The sequence below is a fragment of the Neltuma alba genome, unplaced genomic scaffold (genome assembly GCF_004799145.2).
Source record: "Neltuma alba isolate B1F8T4 unplaced genomic scaffold, ASM479914v2 tig00012036_pilon, whole genome shotgun sequence".
Lineage (NCBI taxonomy): Eukaryota > Viridiplantae > Streptophyta > Magnoliopsida > Fabales > Fabaceae > Neltuma > Neltuma alba.
Genome location: NW_021636601.1, coordinates 283,326 through 304,374, shown reverse-complemented (window position 1 = coordinate 304,374; position 21,049 = coordinate 283,326). Strand labels below are relative to the sequence as shown.

Below are 21,049 nucleotides of genomic sequence, written 5' to 3'. Positions count from 1 at the left end.
CTAACGTCACAGTTCTCAACTTCATTATAAAAAACAAAATAGCTTGCTACACAGACTCAGCATAAACCCTTAATTTCCATTCCTGTCATTCACAAACTTCATCGCGTCATATCTAAATATTGCCTAATCATTGCTTCCCAGACTCACCCAGAACGTCGACCACACACGAAACTTAAATGCCTAAACTTACCTCAGTGAAATGCTATTGATGCTTGTTAACTGCAATGGTGAATCACCACGCGCCAACCTTCGTCTTTCCACACAATCAGTCAGACACGACCACGTTCGCCCTTCGAATAGCACACCCTTCCACTTCCAACTCCTCTGCTCTCTTATGCACACACTATTTCGGAGTCGTCAACTGTCCAGCTTGCCGGCGTTTTTAAGGCAACAATGGGGATGGTGGAAGCGAGAAACCAAGAAGCATGACTGGGTGCACGAGTGTTCGCGCCTCTCTCTCTCCGCTTTCAAACGCTAACTGACAGAAGGGCTGTTTGGTAATTGTCCAACATTTGCATAATCCCAAATCAGGCAACACTTCCCTATCTGGTAATACATTTGCTTAGCTTCCCATTTTGGCATTTTATAATTTCAGGTTTCTTTATGCGTCATTTTCCCATAAATTATTGTCTAAAACTAAATAAATCAAATCATTCTATAAAACTTAATTTTAAAATGATAATAATAACTAAATATTTGAAATATTATTAACAATATAAAAAATTAATAATATTAGAATTACATAAAAAAATTAAAAAAACAAAAAAAATTATAAAAGGGCCTAAACTGGTTGGCCCTCGGCCAGTCCTCTAGGGCTTGTTTCCTATTTAAGGAAAAAAATTTTAAGCTCAACCCTCATAATTTCAGAGCCTAAACAGGCTTGGCCCGACTGACTCGGCCCATTTTCGTAGCTCTAGAAGAGAGAAGTGACTAATGAGTTTGAAAATTTTAAAAAACTAAGACAGCAGCCAGCCCCACGGTGTGACTTGTCCTTTTTATATTTGTCAGACCATATATTACCGGGCACATCTGGTTTATGCAAGAATTTCTCAATTTTTCATATACTTATCTCGTCCTTTATAAACCAATTAGTTGTAAGTCATTTTAAATGTCCCTAATATCTTGTCCTTTATAAACCAATTTTTCATGTACAATGAGGCCACCGACGAAGGAGAATAGAACAAAAATATAAAACTAGGTCCGCCAGTGATAGGGGGTAGAAGGTTTCAATGCTCACCTTTTTCCTCTCTTGCTCTGAATCGGTTGAAACCTCCAGCCTTGGCAACAGCGGCTGGGGAGCAAGTTTGAACTCTAACTTTTTTCCCTTTCCAACTCCTAATTGATCTAAGCCTCTAGGTTCCTCGTCACCGACGATTGAGGTCTTATGTTTCAACGGTCACTTTTTCCCTCTCTTACTCCGAATACATCGGACGCTCCAGGTTTGCTCGCTAGTTAGCATGGTATAAGCTTAGCTCACCTCAATCGATTAGCTCAGTCCACTGGTGAGAGATTGGGGGTGAGGATTGAACCCTAACTTCTTCGCTTTCAATTGTTCTGGATGGTGTTCTTTCTTTGTTTTTCAAGTTTAGGCGTAAAAACTGGCAGAAATAATAACGTTACAATAAGAGAAAATAAGAGAAAATAGGATGATTTTTCAGTCATAATATTTATCCACATCAGATTACACGTGTCTACCAGGTAGGATTTCTTGGTCAATTTTTTGCTGAGTCAGTGGGCTGACGGTCAAAGATAACATTTCTGTTAACCCGAGATATGGAAGCACTGTTTTAATTAGTTTGGGACACTAGATGCACCGAAAATTAGTTTAGGACACTGGGCGCACCTGGGAAAATAGTTCGGGGTGCTGGGCGCACCTTAACCCAAAAAAATATTTTAGAATATTGAATATTGCTTCAGCTTTTGGACCTGGGAAGCAATGGTTTCTCCTTGGAGAAAATCCAGAGCAACTGGGTCAAATCCTATTAATGAAAATCTATTTAAATATCAGTTTTTGATCAATTTTCATGCCTAATCCCATCTCAAGCCTCTGGTCCCACCAAACTTGGTATGCTTGATGTCTACCCCAACAACCTCTAAGGGAATTTAGAAGATGTTTGATAAAACCAAACCATGATTTGAAGAATAATTTCTGAAGCAGAGAAATTTTTCAGAGAATAGATTTTGTAAAGAATAGATTTTGTAAAAAAGTGATTCTAATAAAATGAGAGTATTTAGATAGTTGTTATCAGAAGCACTTTTATATATACAAATTACTAAAAAAAGCATAAGTTAATATGATAATTACATAAAAGATAGATTTTATAATATATTTTAATTTGAAGGAATAAAATTGTTAATAATATTTTTTTTTACCAACATAATTAATAATATATAAGATAATATAATTAATAAATAATTAATGTGTATATATATTTATAAAATATAAGATTAAATATGTTTATAAAAAAAAAATTAATGGGCGTTAAAGTCAAATTATCGTTGAGATCTACTCTGACGGACACAATCATACTCTCCAATTTGAGCCAAAAGTAGAATGAATTCACTTTTTCTGAAACCATGGTTTTGAGCCCCAAAGCATCGTTTTGGCCCAAAACCATGGTTTCTGTTTTTTCTTGGGTGTTTGACAAATCATGGTTTGGGTCCCAAAACCATAGTTTCTTATGTTACCCAAATAGGCCCTTAGTATCGAAATGAATAATTAAAAATGAAAAAAAAAATTGAATCAAAAGTTTAGAAATTAAGTCACATCGAGTCTTAATTGAGAGATTGAGTTACAGTTGAGTGAAAAATTGAAAGACTAAAAGATTAAATTTTTTTATTATTTAATAAAAGTCATACCATCTTGATCATTTTATAAACTAAATTTACTTATTCAATCATTATATAAATAATTTTTACTTTTACAAATTAACTCTTATAAAAACTATTTCAAACATAAATCACATTATCTAATTTATTTTTTTACTCATTTTGACTTTTGAATGTAAGCTGTTTTTTCTACGCCGATCCAAGTGGACCCTTGATCACTTTCATACAATTGCCTTCCCGGTCGTTTTGTCATTTTGTGGGGAGGAAATTGTTCGACATTATTGGCTTCATTAAGTTATTGAGGAAAATGAAAATAGAATTACCAAAATTAATTTGTCTCTCCGCTGAATTATCATTTATCAAGGATTAAAACTCTAAAATGTTCTTTAATTAACTAAACCACAGATAGTATTAATAATTATATACTCCCTCCAGTTTTAAATGAGGTCCAATAAATTTTATGTTCCAGATTTAGTTAGATTAATTAGAACATTCCAATAATGAGGCTTTTTGCCCTTCTCATCATCCACTCCCTCCCATCTTAAGGAAGGGGATGATGAGAGGTGATAATTCTTTTGTTTAACTCTTGCGTACATATTTTGGTTGATTAATAAATGTTTTTTTTCCAACTGTTAATAAATGGTTAAAGTTACATGTTTTAATTTCATGAAAAAAAAATGCTTGCAGCCTTTCTTTATAAGTTATTTTTCAATATGTTTCACTAGAACAAATAAAAGTTTTAAATCTCATTCTCACTATTTTTATCTTAGAATTTAGCAACTTTTTAACTTTATTCCTATTTAATATACTAGTATACAGTTTTCATAACAATCCATACGATACTAAATGAACAGTAAAATATTATATTCATACTAAACAATTAATGATGTGATGTGTAAATAACTCATTTATTATCACATGGCCTTGAAGCATCATTTCTTCTTTCACTAATATTCTCTCTTCACTCAAACATTATTTTTGTTCCACAATCCTCTTTATTCTAATAATCTTTTGGCCAAAATACACACATAATCTCCCTCAACTTTAGGTGAGTTGCATAAAGCATTTCTCATCTTTAAAAGTTTAAATTCCACACCCTCAACTTTCAGATTTTGAGCATGAGATCCATATCGTTAAAATGACCGTTAAATCTGACGAAATTAATGCCATGTCATATTATTAAAAATTATGTGGCAAATCACATGTAATTTTGATTATTTTATTAATTGATTTTGGGCCAAAGCTCATAATTATATTAAAGGGCATTTTGGTAATTTAACCTATAATAATTCCCAGCATTCAGATTTCGTCATTGTCTTGCTTTCTCAGCCTCATATAATTCTGCAACTTGCAGGTGCTCTTCATTCATCACAACATTTGATTCATCGTCTAGTCCTATTCATCATTACACAAATCATCTTCAACACCTTATTTCTTTAAATCAGGAACCCTTTTTTTTTTTTTATAAATTCTGAAATTGTTTGTTTAATGAATGCGCTATCATCTCTTTTTGCCTTGCAAGTCCGCCTCCTTATCTGCACCGTTTCCTTTGATTTTCTGATCTTCTTACTCATTTCAAAAATTGTCATTATGCTTCCCATTTCCATCACATTATTCATTTATATTTGAGAACTTTATTTTAAGAAGTGATATGCGAGGGCACATTAAACAACAGCAGCCTTATGTGAAAGTGAATGATAGAAGCTACCATCACTGATAGAGTAGATATGGTGGAGAGGACTCGCAGGTTGTGAGAGGCAGTTAGAGCAAGATGATTGCCGAATTCGGGAGAGCTGTGCTAGGAATGATTATAGGTTAAATCATCAAAATACCCTTTAGCAATAAATAAATAAGATAATAAAAATTATATGCCATTTACCACATAATTTTAATAATATGATGTGACATTCATTTGGTTAGATTTAATGGTCATTTTAACAGTAAGAGTCTCATCGTCAAAATTTGAATGTTGAGAGTGTGGAATTTAAACTTTTAAAGATTATACAGGTTTTATAATAATCACCTAAAATTGGGGAGGGTTATGAGTATTTTGGCCTAATTTTTTTTTATCATCTATTATATTATCTCTCCTCTTAAATAAATGGTATTTTTAAGGAAAATTATAGTTTTTACATATTTATTTTCTCTAATCAACTTTAACCAACTTTTTGATCACTTTGACTCGATTAACTATCCCTTATAAAAATGAATGAGGGATTACTTCACACTAAATACTCCCGTTGTCTCTTATTATAAGATCCAAATAATTAAGTTAATGAAAGTTGAGGGTGTGGAATTAAGAAAACTGTTAATGAAACGACCTGCCTTGAAAAAACTAAACTTAGCCCCATATATAGTCATAGTATCTGATGTGACAATAATAAAAGAAACAAACCAGAAATTTTCTTTCTAAAACAATAACCATGATAGAAAAAGAACAACTTATACATCAATCTATCATAGTTATTAAAAGGGTAACTGTTATCTATTACTAATAAGAAATTAGATAAGTTCTGAGGAAGGGGATATTACCCTTTGGCAATAATTTATTACTATCTTAACCATGTTAGGAAGGGATGCTGCCCACCTAACATGATTGTAGAAAGAATCATAAGCACCTGGTAGACATAGTTATATCATATTCACTATTCATAAAAGTGCCTCAGGCCACTATCTCAACAGAAAAATTTCACTTATTTGAATGAAACTATTCACATTCTTGTGGATCTACAAATAAACAAATAAAATAATAATAATAATAATATAAACGAATCCAACAATTTTAAGCCTATTAATCAAGTATAGTCCAGTTTAGTAACGATAAGATCATAATACATGCAGTTTCCCAAATTAACTAGATGAATGAAGATCAGTCTAAGTATCTTGGGTGGCAATTAACAGTAAATCAAAGCGTAACAATTACGGAAGGCTAACTGCTCATAAGAGTAGCCTCATGCCTCCAAAACTTTTCTTGATGCGCCTCCCCCACTACTTTCACTTGAAAAGTGATAAAAGTAATGGGATGAAACAAAACGTCTCAGTAACTCAGTTCCATCCCCTTACCTGCTGACACCACCTATGAGATGCCAGGTGGAACTCGTTATTCAAGTGGATAACCAGGTGATTAGATTAATGGTTCAAGTATATCACAATGTGTTTATTACAATAGTAGAGCTATAATTATAACAATCCAAGGTATAGCAAGACAACAGTTTATACAAATAATGAAATTTCACATTTTAGTTTATTATTAGTTCCAAACTTATTTCCTCCTTATTCCCGTCGACGTGAACCCATGAGCTGATTGCTACCCATCAGTGTGATGCGGACCAACCAAAGTCAATAGAGCACATAGGGGCTACAGGTTCCTCTAGTAGGAGATGCAGCTCAGATATGAACTATTAGTGTCGCAAGCCTGGGGCATGCTGCCTCGATAAAAGAAAGTGGCCAACCACAGAGCACCATATAGCAGGCCATGCCATATGGTCACAAATATCATTTCGCCATCACAAACCTCCTCCCTTAATAACAATTAATTAGTTAATCTTAATTACCATTTAATTAGTTTAAACAACTACTTCTCAGCACAATAGATCTCACACAATTCATAGACCAAACTGTTATTATAATAAAGGCTAAACAACTTAGTTTACATCATACAGTATCTTGAAGAAATATTTGTTCCACCGAGCAGTTTCATAAAGGCTAAAAGTCCAATATATCAATCGTTAGCTAAATTTTCATTCTGGGATCTTCACAAAGCTCACTAATAGTCCCAATAAGCGAGGCAAATAAGAAAGGAGTTACCTGGTGTCCTAACAAGAGTCACTCTAGATTCCTCAATGGCAGTTTACAAAATTACAACACAATATTTATTACTACACCACTCAGAACAACTCTAAAACTACTCTAAGCCTTAAGAATACTCTAAGGAGCCTAAGTAAATATTATTAAATTATCATATTTGGAATTCAATAAATATCATTTCTTTTTAAACAGATGTTCATGTATATTTTGTGGAAAGTCTGTCGTTATATAAATAAAAATGTTTTCAATACCTAAATAAAAAAAAATCTCCTTCAAAATAATTTACATCCACCACTTGAAGTCAAAATAAATGAATTGCGGAGGTGCGTAAAAAAAACATGGGAAAATTACACTCAGGTCCCAGAGAAGATAATTAATTTTAAAAAAATTCCTGGAAATCCCGAAATGATTACTAAGTCCCCAGAGACCTGTGTATAATTAATTGTAATTGTGAAATTACCTATTTACCCCCATCAATTTGAACCAAATGTAATTCATTTACAATCTCAACGGTAGCTGTTGACAACCCGAGGAGAGGTGGTTAACAACCTCGGCAATGGCTCTGGCATCCCACAGAGTGAGTTGTCAGGAGCACTGTAAAGGTTGTCAACCACCTCTTCTCGGGTTGTCAACAGCCACTGTTAAGGTTGTAAATAAATTGCTGCAATAAAATTAATGAGGGGCCTGAAAATATCTAATAAAATCTGAAATGCTGAATTTTAAAAACTAGATGATGATTATCCGGTCAACTTCTTAAATGTTGGGACATTGGACTCATAATTAACGGTTAATTAACAATTACTCCTCCAATCTTTAATATAAGACTCATTTAACTAATTTGATTAAATTAAGAAAGTTAGCTAAGTTAGCTAAGTATAAAAAATATGACACGTTTTTCCTAAAACACCATAATCATCTTTCTTACCCGTCCCTCTCTTCTACTTGATTATGGTTGAGGAAATATCTATAGGGATAATTTAGAGAAAATTGATAAATATGAGAAATGAGACTTATATTTAGAACGAAAATCAACTCAATAATTAGGTCTATATTAAAGACAGGAGGAGTAATATTTAAGATTTCCATCTAAGCTTTTCATGACCTGCAGTTGATTTTTCGCAATTTACAATTGACACGTGTTAACGGTACGAACATGAAGGCCATTTTACCCATTTATTTTTTTTGAAAAAATGGATCCTTCTTTGCAATTATACGTTGTCCGAATTCCTTCCATGGTCCTTCTGTCAATCTGTCTATTTCATTCTCCCAGTATTTTTCTTTTTCAGGAAAAACAAAAGTTGAACTTTCTCCTTTTTTTCTTTTTTTTTTGGACGGAAGAACTTTGTTCTATTTACATCGACGGGTCCATTATTTGTCTGCCAGTTGAGCCAAGTCCGAGTTCCTACCTTCGTCTACAGCAACTATGTCTTCCTTGGTTTCTTCGTCCTCCAAACCCAAATTGACTTCCTACTACGACGTCTTCGCAATTTCCCAAGTCACCCGACATCGCCTTCCAGACTTTCGGAATCTGGTAGGATCTCTAAGAGATGATACCATCAAACTTTTTGCAGACTGTATATACTCTTCAACGATGGTTGCGTCTCTGTCTTCCGCACTGGAGGCCATGGAAAGGTCGAGAATTCTCATGGTTATTTTCACACCAGAATTCCTTAGCGTCTCCGACAAATTATTTCTTGAGAGGCTGCAGAACGTAATGGAGTGTCACAGATCTATGAATAGACCGGTGGTTCCTGTATTCTGGGGAGTCAAACAAAAGGAAGTGGTTGAGCATCTGGCGACACGATTCAGGGATTTGGACTGGATTGGAATCGCCGTTGAAGCTGCTTCGCAATCCGGCGTCACACTGTCCACTCATTTCAGGTAATAACTACTACGGCTTCTTCTTTTCTGGATCTGCTTGTATTCGCCTTGATTTACCTGTACTCGGGATGGAAAGGAAATTAGAAAGAAAGTTTGAATAAGGAAAGAAAAATTAGGAGAGCAAATTTTTCTTCCGGAAATATTAAAATCCTACCGATGAATCTCAGAATCTACCGGCTGGAGTGTTTGAGAATACTAAAAAATGCTTCTAGAAAGCCCTTTTCAAGACAAATTCCTTCACATATTTACTTTGTAAATCGTAAAAATACTTTTAAAATTATAGTTTGGTTTATATTCAAACACTCTCTTAATGTGATTTGTGTAAAATCAAAATTAACGACCGATCATAATTAAAATCATATAATTTAATTAAAAATCTTGATATGAGGCTGTGCATGATTTAAACAGAGAATTACAATCAAGTGAAAAATAATTACAAAAAGATTGATAACCTCTAGAACTTATTTTATATTTTTTTAATAGAATTTAACTGTAATTCTCCCTAATTCAAACTATCTTTAAATGTACGAATTCAAAATGGTAAAAGAGTCTTTATCTTTTTTTAAGTGACACTTCCCTGCTAAGCAAATGAAAATGAGTCCATCAGTTCATGTGCTGGCGTATTGCTTTTTGCTTTGAATTTTGATACGAGCTTTTATTTTATTCTATTTAAATCTTTCGCGATTCCCAAGCCAAGGACGCGGTTGTCTGCCCCTTTTCCCCCTAGCAGTCCGTTGCCATCTTTTCGTTTTGGAATACAAAGAGGAGGAATATGAATTATTTTTTTAATTTTTTAAAATCTATCATTCTCAAATATTTTTTTTGTGGTACTAAATATTTTAAATTAATTTTTAGTACAATCAATATTTTAAAATATTTTTTTTTAATCATACTCAATATCTAAAACTTGACATCCTAAGATGCTTTCCAAATGACAATTAGCATCTTAAAATCACTTCTGATTTATTTAGAATTCTAAAATTTTTTTTAGTAATATTGAGATTGAAGTATTTTTTAATAATAATAATCAATATCTTAGACTAAATTTAGTATATTCAGCATTATAAAATATTGCCTCAGAAATTATTTTAAGATACTCCATTCGTTCCTTATTATAAGAGACAACTAATCGAAGTACGTTGATAAAAAAAACAGTTAAAATTAGTTAAGAACAAGTAATGTGTAAAAAGTATAATTTTTTTTCAAAAATGTCTTTATGAATAAGGAGAGAGAGCATGAGAGAGAACAATTAAATTATTAAAAGAAAGAGAAGTGGGAGGGAGAGAAAGTGTGAGTTGGAGATAATAAATATAGGTAAAATAGGAAATCAACACAAAAAAGTAGAGACAACTTTTAAGTGTCTCTTATATATAGGAACATGCCATAAGCATCAAATATTTCTTATAATAAGGAACGGAAGGAGTACTATGTTTTGCTAAAAAAGTATTTTAAAGTTCGGAATGTTCTAAAAATTGGTTTAGAATTCTGAATGCTACTGAAAAAAACCTGCGTGATAGATTTTAGGTATTGGGTGTTACTGAAGACTTTTTAGTATACTTGATGTCACTGAAAAATACTTTAAGATACATGAACATTGTTAGAAAAATATTTTAGAATATTAATTGTATTAAAAAATAATTTAGAATCTCAAGCTGAAAAAGTATTTTAGAAGGATGGATTTTTTTTCAAAAAAAATTCGTCCTCCCCTCTTTTGGGGGTAAACTACCAAAGGATGGATTTTTAATTATTAAAAATTCAAAAAAAAAGGGTGTAGTTTTGGGGGTAAACTACCAAATGTGTTGGACCAAAAAAAAACTACCAAATGTGACGAGGCTTTACTCCTTTTCTTTTTTCACTCTTTGGTAGAGGCATCTTTTGGGTATCATCCTGGAAAGACAGTACCTCTGATGCCAAAATATACTCTTGAGAGAGTTAATATTGCTTAATACCTATTTTGTTATTAATTTTTTAAAATTAATCCTAGGCTTAGAATGTTAAGATGATTAATCCTTATTAGGTCTTACACTTAAATTAGTTAATTGTTAGATGGTTCATGTTTTACCGATCTTCGCGATGGTTTTAATTGGTGTACCTATTGTCTTTTTTTGACCCAAAAAAAAAAAAAATCAGAGCTTTGTTTACAAATTTTATTTTAATTTTTTATCTAGACAATTTAACTTCACTGGGGTGAGACCCACATACTCCCACTTTTGCCGCTTTATTACATGGAGCGCAAAATCTCGTTCACGTGAATATGCAGAACGGGTTGAGGGGGTGTCACTTGAGCCGAAGACTCTAGAAAGTATGTGTGTGACACTAAGGCTGTACATAGGTAGAGCTGAACAGGACAAACCTCCTGCTTGATGCTCAACCCGAAAGATAAGCGGTCCGCAAAACCTGTCCCTACCCAGTAGAAACCCTAATTATTTTGGGCTGGGTAACGGCGGGCTAGGCAGGACGGGCTATCCTGCCTAACTTAGTGACATCTTGCTCATATCATATGTAGAAAAAAATTTATCACGAATAACTAAATCACTCATATAAGTAAGGCTTATGTAGTTTTGTTCTTCAGCCTTCGATTTCTTATGGGAGGGAAAAAATATTTAATAATTAAAATAATTAATAACTGAGCTAATTTTATAGTTCAATTATTTAGTTTATTTATATAGTTGGCAGATTGTTATAGCGTCACGTGAAGGCACAAGATTTGAAAGTTGTTTTTTTTAAAAAAAAAAATTGTAGGTGGGAGGAAAAGAAGGAAATTTGACTAGGAGCAATTTAGTATATTTAATTTTATATTTGGTTCTTTTATACAATTATAATTTTTATATTCCTTTCATTTTTTCTAATTTTACCTAATTTTTTAGCCAAATAAAAAGGGATAATTACTGAAAATAATATAATATTATATATTATAATATATAATAATATATTTTTTTGGATAGAGCCAAATGTGCAGGCAGCATACCCTGCCCGCAGCTCGACCATGCCTGGGAATCAGCCATGTCCAAAAATGCCCACTTTTGTTTGGGCAACTTTTTGTTGGGCTGGGCTGAGTTTTATTTTTTTTTGGGCATGCTCAGGCGGGCATATTACGCATGCGGGCCTCATGCACACTCCTATGTGACACAATCATCAAACACTAGTACAAAGGAAGCACTAGGCTTAGGTATTTAAATGACCTGTCAACTAGGTATTATTATTATTATTATTTTTAGTGAACTAGGTATTCATTAATAAAAAAGTTTTAGTTGACTAATTTGAGTAAATTAAAAAAACTAATTAAATTAGTTATTTGTAATAAATATGTGCTGTCTTTGTTAAAATATTCTTACCAATTACATATATTGGCTAGAACCACTATTATTATAAGAACTATCTTAGAAAAAATAGGTAAATATGAGAGATAAAATAAATTTGAGTCTTATATTTAGGATTAAAATAAAAATCAAACAAGTTTTTATATTAAAGATAGGAAGAAATATAACTTGTGACTCTACATTGTTAATTGATTGTTAATCCCAATTGATAGATCTTTTTTCCCCCCTAACGTTAAATACCTAGTTGGCAAAACATGTGACACTTTAAACATGATGCTTCGTTTTGATGAAAAGAAGTAAGCTACCAACTACCAAGTATTCCATTAATACTTTAAGTGCAAAAAGGGTTTTTAACCCAAAGTTAATCTAGAGTTAATAGTCAATGTCATTTTCCATTAGTCCCAAGGATTGAAAAACTAGATCGACTTGAACTAATCACGATTAATTTACTGCCTTTTAGATTTTATATCTTACATATTACGTTATAAGTGACATTTTATGAAACATTATTTGACAAGACTAAATTTGTAAAATGAGAATAAATACTTTTTTTTATGAAACATCATTTTATTAGTACATAATACTAATTAACAAGGAAATTTTAAAAAAGATAGTTAGTAGTTGCTGAAAATTTAAAAAATTATTGTAAGATTTATAGATAAATGAAATTGGAAAGGTTTGTATCCGAGAAAAATCAGTTGATTTAAAATTAAAATATTGTGGAGAGAACTAAAATGAAACCTTGTTTTCAAGACAAGTGGAACCTAGGATTACTTTTCACTAATGCACTTCTGGAAACTCAATAAATTCCCCTCAATTAGTGATAAAATGGTAATATATGCCAGTCAAATATATTTGACAATGTTAGGTTAATAGATATATTGCTACTCTACTAACAAACCATCTATTTAATGCATATATTTTAGGTCTAGTATGATTTTACTGAAGTTCTACAACCAAAATAGCTTTCTCAAACATCAATTGAGCAAATCTATCTAAATGGTGATAGAGCACTTAGAAGTATTAGATTCAAGGCAAAACCAACACATAGATACCATTAACACTAAGAGAAGATCATAAAATGAGTTTCAACCCATACCATGGCTCAAGTAATCCTAAAACAAAAGGTTTAGGTGCTCATAGTAAGAAAAGAGCAAGAAATATCTATAACTTCCATGTCCATATCAGAAAATGAGAGAACAATGAAGAGAAGTTTAGAAAAAACCTAAGAAAGAGGACCAAATCTCTTCAATCATCTAATCCCAATCTCCAAAACCTTCGAGATTCCCAAGCCCTAGCACTATATAGCTCTCAAGGCACCGCTCCAGGTCGTTCTCTCTGTTCCTAGGTTTAATGTCGAATTCCCTCTCTGCCCTAGCCCTAATATGCTGTAAATTCAAAACACAGTGTTTTGCTAAAATTTAAACTTTGTTGCGGTAAAGTTTCCTTTGCTGGGGCAAAGGTGCTCTGATAACTTTTTATTTTCTTTGTTTGGGTCTAGAATTCATAAAAAATGAAGCACTATCAACCAAACCTTTGATTACTTAATTTCTTTTAAGAAAAAATGATAGAAAAATATTTATTGAATTTTAAAAAGATAAACAAATCATGCTAACTACTTTTCTAATATTTTTGACTACTTTTATAATGATTCTGACAAGTCAAAATCTGTCAAAAATCACCTATTTATCATTTCAAAATTCAATAAATATTTTTCTGTCATTTTTTTCCCTCTTTTAAATAAGTCTTGAATTTATCATAAACGATATCAAGATGACTCACTTTTAAATGCAGTGATAAATGAAAAATGATAAAATATTGGGAGTCAAGCATTGTCCACGTTAAGGGACTTGTTAAAACTAAATTACAAGTATAAAGTTTGAAACAAAAAAAATATAAATAAATAATTAGAAGTGTAAAGATTGAAGATTTGTGCTTACATTAGAAGAATAGTCCAAGGCTTAAGCAAAATAAATCAGCAAAGATCAAGGAGAAAGGAGGAGGAGGAGAAGCAAAACATTAGGCACTTTTACGAAGGTTATTAGAACTAAATTAAAAAGATAAATAAGTAGAAGTATAAATATAAAAAAAGTTGAATATTCAAATAACGTAAATGAACAATATAAGGAAAACATGAAAAAATAGATGAAGGGAACGAGCTAATGGCAAAGTAAAGCAACGTGAGTATCACCTTAAAAAAAAAAAAAACTATAGCAACGTGAGTCACTTCGGATTTTTTTATAAAAAGCCTAATATATTATGTATATGAGAAAAAAATTTATTTTTTAGTTCTTCAATTTTTAATTCAATTATAACCGGATTCTTTAATTATGACCTGATATGCCTTGATCCCTAAATTTTTGACTTATTTATGACTCAATCCCTGCTCTTTTCACTTTTTTAAACAATATGAGTCTGCCCAACACTAATTCGGTCATCCAACGTGCAAAAAAAAAAAAAAAAAGATTCCGTGTCACGTGGAATTTATATAAAATTGAAAAGAAACATCATGCAGATTAACTTCGGAAAAGCTCCTCCGAACAGGTTTACCTGCAACTAACTGCAGAGCCTAGTGGAAGACTCCTCCATTTGGATCATGTGAAAAGTTGATATAAGTAACTGTATTCAAAGTCCTTAATTATTAGTTCCTAATTAGAAAAAATTTCTGCTTCTGAGGAATTTAAAGTTCATCTTAAAGCATTGATGGGTCATTTTGAAACTAATTACATAGAACTGAACTATCATTAAACTTAATATGTTAAGTGAAAGAGTAAACTTCGTTAATCAAATTCTATGCGCACATGAAATCACAGAGTCCATTATACTATACAGCAAATTCACCAATGACGATGAGAAAGAGAGAAGACGAGAGTGCTCAGGAGAAGTTACTCAAAATCACCCGTGTGCAAAACTGACTCTCTCAATTTACGTAAACCTATGACTCACATATGAGAAATTATTACAATTTGAATTTTAAATCAATAAGGTAAAACTTCCTCTTTCCACCCATGTGCTTTTCTTTAGTAGCATATAAGCCCCGCCTATATTGGGCTTGGACTGAACTGGGTACATTCCAGCAGATACCTACACATGCGCTTACGTAATTTTTTACTGATTGTGAAATGTTTTTGTCCAGGGAAGATATGAGTACACTTAAGGGGGCATTATATAGATACTTGTTTTGCAATCTTCCGCCCCATCCAGTGGGGTTACTACTCCGTAGTGTGAAAGATGTACTTCGTCTGTTGATGGATGGGACTTATTCCATCGGAATATGGGGGGTTCCAAGTATTGGTAAAACTACTTTTGCCAGAGCTATTTACGATAGAATTTGTGGCAGGTTTGAGAGAAAAAGTTTCCTTGCAAATATCAATGATGAATGGAAAAAAGATAACGGTCTAGTTCATCTACGACAGCAACTTATTTCAGATGTTTTCGATACAGAACTTGATATGGTTCATGATGTTAAGATGGGAGCTAGTCAAATGAAGGAGGCACTGTCCAATAAAAGTGTACTGGTAGTGTTTGATGATGTGAATCATATAGACCAACTCATAGCATTATGTGGGAGTAGGGATCTGTGCTTTGGCAAAAGGAGTTTAGTACTTGTTACGTCAACAAGTAAGGATCTAATTCTTGGCCTCGGACTCTACTTTTATGAAATGAAGGCGCTGGATGAGAGTGAGTCTCTTGAGCTTTTCAGCTGGCATGCATTTAAGAAATCTAGTCCAACAGATGATTTCATGTCTCTGTCAGGGAAAGCAATAAATTTTTGTGAAGGACTACCATTAGCTCTTGAAGTTATTGGCTCTCTTTTGCTTAATAGGACAAAAAAAGAGTGGAATAATGTGTTGAAGAAATTGAGAGGAATTCCTCGTGGTCAAATAAAAGAGAAGCTCAAGATAAGCTTGAATTTTTTAACCGATTCAGAGAAAGATTTATTCTATAATATAGCTTCCTTTTATGTGGGTCTAAATAAACATGATGTTACACAATTGTTAAAGGGCTCAAAATCTCCTGTAGAAAAGGCAATGCATGAGATTATAGAGCGGGGACTTGTAAAAGTTGATATGAGTGATAAGCTTGATGTTCATCATTTGTTGCGAGAGATAGGAAGAGAAATCAGTCCTAAAAAGATAAAGCATGAATATATCTATGATGTATTCTTGAGTTTTAGAGGTGAAGATACACGTAAATCTTTTACTACTCATCTTTGCACTGCTTTAAAGAAAGCAGGTATTGAGGTCTTCATGGATGAAGAGGGGATTGGAAGGGGTGAAGCCATTTCTTCCTCTTTACTGCAAGCAATTGAAAGTTCAAGAATGTCGATAATTATATTCTCAAAAAATTATGCTGGTTCTAGTTGGTGTTTACAAGAATTAGAGAAAATCATGGAGTGTCACAAAACAACTCATCAAGAGGTCTTACCAATATTTTATGATGTGCAACCATCTGAAGTTCGTAAACTACAAAATATTTTTGGAGAAGCATGGAAAAGACTCACACTAAGAAACTCAACTAGCAAAGTGAAGAAATCGATGATCAATTGGAAGAGAGCACTCATTGAAGCTGCGAATATATCTGGGTGGGACATGCATGAATGTAGGTAAATCTGATTACCATTCTTTTTCAGTCAACAAGTTTGATTATCTTTTGCTTGTTACTATATGACATCGTTAAAGTCCTTAATTTCCTACTGGTAATCTGCGCTTCTACATATGAAAACAATGTCATTGGGTAAAGAAAATACTTGGTTGTAACTGGGATATTATAAATGATCAAGCTGCTTACTCTTACAAATCACACAATGAGCACTGAATGAATCTTAAAAAGAAAGGTTTTTGTAATTTTCTTACAGAAGATGCGTCAGAAGAAGGGTTTGAATTTAGGTCATACATAACAAATACCTTTAAACAAAATTTTAGCTAACATCTATGTTAAGAGGAAATTGAGAGTTGTTAGTCTCCAAGCTTAATAATTAAACGCCAAGATTGACCCTGATATAAATGTAACTTGTTTTTGCCAGAACTGAAACGGAGTTGATTGACGATGTGGTTGAAACTATAACAATGAAGCTAGACAGCAAAGACTTGTTTGTTGCTCACCATCCAGTGGGAGTGGAGCCTCGTGTGCAAGATATCATCAAGTTGCTGATTAATAAATCAAATGAGGTTATCATAGCAGGGATATGGGGGATGGGCGGGATTGGCAAGACTACTATTGCTAAAGCGATCTTCAATGAAATTGGTCAAACATTTGAAGGAAAGTGTTTCCTCTCAAATGTGAGGGAAGTGTGGAAGCAAGATAATGGTCAAGTTTATCTTCAAAAACAAATTCTTTCAAGCATCTTTAATGCAAGAAGAGTGAAGCTCACAAGTATAGAAATGGGGACAACTCTAATCAAGCAAATGCTTTGTAAGAAAAGAGTACTTATTGTTCTTGATGATGTAAATAATGATGATCAGTTGAAAGCTTTATGTGGAAATCATGAATGGTTTGGTAGAGGTAGTAGAATACTCATCACTACTAGAGATGAACGGCTACTCAAGATCCTTGGAGTGGAAGATCATAAGATATACAACATGAAAGAAATGAATGATAGTGAATCTCTTGAGCTTTTTAGTTGGCATGCGTTTAAGCAACGATTCCCTGAAAGAGATTATGTTGAATTTTCAAGGAGGATAGTTTCTTACTCAGGAGGTTTACCGCTAGCTCTTGAAGTTCTTGGCTCCTATTTATTTGATAGGGAAGCATTGATATGGGAAAGTGTTCTACAAAAACTACAAAAAATTCCAAATGATAAAATACATACAAAAACTACAAAAAATTCCAAATGATAAAATACATGAAAAGCTAAAAATAAGTTATGATGGTTTGAGTGACCAAACAGAGAGAGATATATTCCTTGATATATGTTGTTTTTTTATTGGGAAGGACAAAATCTATGCTACACAAATATTAAATGGTTGTGGACTTCATGCTGATATTGGAATTATTCGTCTCGTAGAGAGGAGCCTCATAAAAGTTGGCAAGAAAAATAAGCTTGATATGCATGACTTACTACGTGATATGGGAAGACACATCATTCGTGAGCAATCACCAGAGGATCCTGAGAAGCAGAGCAGATTATGGTCTCATGATGATGTGCTAGATGTGCTAAGAAATTGCACGGTGAGAATGTCTCTCAATGACTTATATTGTTTAATTTATGTTGTTTTTTTCATTATCGTTTTGCAGTTCCATTTTTTAGTTAACTATTGCGTGTTCAAACATTTATCATATTGCTTGTTTATTATATATGTTATGTTTCGGTAACTGAAATATCATTTATTTTTATTCCCCGTTATTTCCATTTTAATAGGGAACAATAGCGATTAAGGGATTGGCTTTGAACATGTCAACAAACAATTTAGGACCATTGAGTGCCAAAGCATTTGAGAACATGAAGAAGCTTCGTTTGCTCCAACTTGATCATGTACAACTTACTGGAGACTTTGGTTATCTATCAAAGGACTTAAGATGGCTGTGTTGGCATGGATTTCCCTTAGAAAACTTGCCAGCAAATTTAAGTCTCGAAAAGATAGTTGCCATAGACTTAAAGTGGAGTAATCTCACAAAAGTATGGGAGAAAAGTCAGGTATTTACAATGAAATTTTCAAATTAGACACTAGCAGCAATTGTCATGTTAATTTGTTTCCATATGTTTTATTCTTTCCATTCATTGTGTTTATTTGTTTTAAAATGTTCTCTTGGTGCAGAGGCTAGAGTGGTTGAAAATTCTCAATTTGAGTCATTGTCATCATTTGACAAAGACACCTGATTTTTCAAAGTTACCATATCTTGAAAAGCTAATACTCAAAGATTGTCCGCTTGTGTTTTCGATTCACCCCTCCATTGGAGATCTTAAATACATTGTTCTGTTAAATTTAAAGGACTGCAAAGACCTTAATCATCTCCCAAGAGGTATATATAACTTAAAATCTTTGAAAACTCTCAATCTTTCTGGTTGTTCAAAGATTGAAAAGTTGAAAGAAGACATTGGGCAAATGGAATCCTTGACAACTTTGGTGGCAAATCAAACTTCTATTACACAAGTTCCCTCCTCATTAGTGAGAATGAAAAGTATTAAATTTGTGTCACTATGTGGCTTCGAAGGATTATCGCGCGATGTATTTCCATCGATTGTTATGTCTTGGATGTCACCGACAGTTCATTCGAAGTCCCTGCTACGAGCATTTACGATTATGCCATCTTTAATCAAGGGTCTATCACATCCTTTATTTGCCAGAAGCCGTAAAGTATTAGAAGCAAGACCCAGCACATCTCAAGATTCATGTAGAACTCAAGGGTTAATTGGTTTTCAAGAGAAATCTCACATGGAAAGGTTAGAGCCATTGAGTTCTTTAACTATTCATTTAGGCGGCTTCAACAAAGTTATGGATGCACTTTTAAACAGTATTTCACAGGTAATTTCTTTAGAAACCGCCATTAATGTATTTTCAATTAAATCAGCATGATGATTTTCGTTAGTGTGAGTATTATACTACCTCCAGTCCTAATTATAAGACCCAGTTGACTTATTTGAGGAGATTAAGGAAGTAAGTTAAGTTAGTTATTTGTAATAAAAAAGTATTGTCATTCCTAAAATATCCTTGCTAATTAAGTGTATTGGCTAGAATTATCATTATTAGAAGGACTATCTTGGAAAAAAATACATAAATATGAGAGACAAAATGGATTGGGGTCTTATAATTAGGACCAAACAAAAAGTCAAATGGGGTCTTATATTAAGGACCGGAAGTAGTACTATTATATTTCCTCTATTCTCAATTCTTTTTCCTTGTTGATGGATTAGGGATGGAGTGACGGAGGGTTTGACTATTCTCAGCTTCCTCAAGATAATTATCCTGATTGGCTATGTTTTGAGAGTGAAGGATCTTCTGCATCATTTAAAACGCCTCGAGTTTTGGGTTGTTTGATGGGAATGGTAATCTATATTATCTATTCATCTTCTCAAGATAGCATGGCATCCGTATATCCTGTTGGCTTCATGATAAAGAATTTCACAAAGGGTACTATGGACTTTTACAAGAGAGATGATGCAGCGACTTCTGCTGATGATGACTGGCACAAAATAATACTTAATCTAGAGCCTGATAATGAGGTGGAAATTACAGTCAATTTTGCCCAGAAGCATATTGTAAAGAAGACTTTAATCTATCTGGTATGCGATGAAGGAACTACACTAAGTATCACTCGATAATGTTAAATCATTGGTAAGAAGGCAGGTTTGTAATTTTTTTCCCCCTCAATTGGGATTGTCGTATAGATTTTCATATGTTTATTCTGAAAAAAGTTTTAATATTTCTTTCCATGTATATAATATTGCAGGGCTTCGTTAAAAGGAAGAAGAGGTGAAGAATGACAGGTACAAGGCTGTAGGTTATGGCACTCGTCTCTTTTTTTTTTACCTTTACTTTTTTATTTGTTGAGCAAAACAGCAACAGAAAAAATCAAGAAAAAGTCAATATTTAAAAATTTTATTGATCAGAATGACCTAAATTTGAATATGGGTGTTTTTTCAGGTATGAATCCTTTATAATATTAGTATTTAGATTATTTTGGCCAACAAAATTTTTAAAAAGGGATTTTCACCAATTTTTTGGGAAATTTTTTTTTTAAAAAATCGTTACCATGTATTATCTGTCACTATACTGTCCTCCACTTTTGTCACTCGCATTTGGCAATTTGGCATCATTATACTTTATTTCACGACACAGACGTCATACAAGATCCACTTGTCTAGAAAATACTTCCTTCTTCTTCGATTTTTTAATGTTACTTGGGCTTTGTTTTTGAATGACCCAAAACCTTGACTCATTACCCAAATCCTGACCCACCCAATTAAATTAATAACCTGTTTGATTAAAAAAAAGAAGAAGAGAATAACCCATTTCACATTTAATTTCATTTCTAAATTGACTTGGTAAATTGTGATTTGAAAAAGTAAGAGTTGAATAATCTCTGGAGTTTGAGTTCAAAGAGTAAGGTTAATTCAATATCTTCAATGTTGATTTGTCTGCATCTGTATGATTTATCGTTTAATGAGTATTTCGGTTTTTGATCCATCTCAGGGGAATTAAGGGAGCTGAAATTAAAGTATGGTCTTGGTTTATAAGATGGGTGATTTTTGTAAGCCCCTGATCTAATCT

General features: G+C 32.9%; 1 protein-coding gene across 1 annotated transcript; it reads left to right on the top strand.

The window, feature by feature from the left end:
- Window positions 1–8,475: 8,475 nt before the first annotated feature.
- LOC114721422 (TMV resistance protein N-like) lies at window positions 8,476–20,428 on the top strand. The gene is made up of 8 exons (XM_028907245.1): window positions 8,476–8,517; window positions 14,974–16,443; window positions 16,864–17,645; window positions 17,683–18,008; window positions 18,199–18,474; window positions 18,596–19,303; window positions 19,693–20,061; window positions 20,423–20,428. The coding sequence occupies exons 2-8, from the start codon at window positions 14,981–14,983 to the stop codon at window positions 20,426–20,428; spliced, it is 3,930 nt and encodes a 1,309-aa protein (XP_028763078.1). The 5' UTR covers window positions 8,476–8,517; window positions 14,974–14,980.
- The last annotated feature ends 621 nt before the right edge of the window (window positions 20,429–21,049 follow it).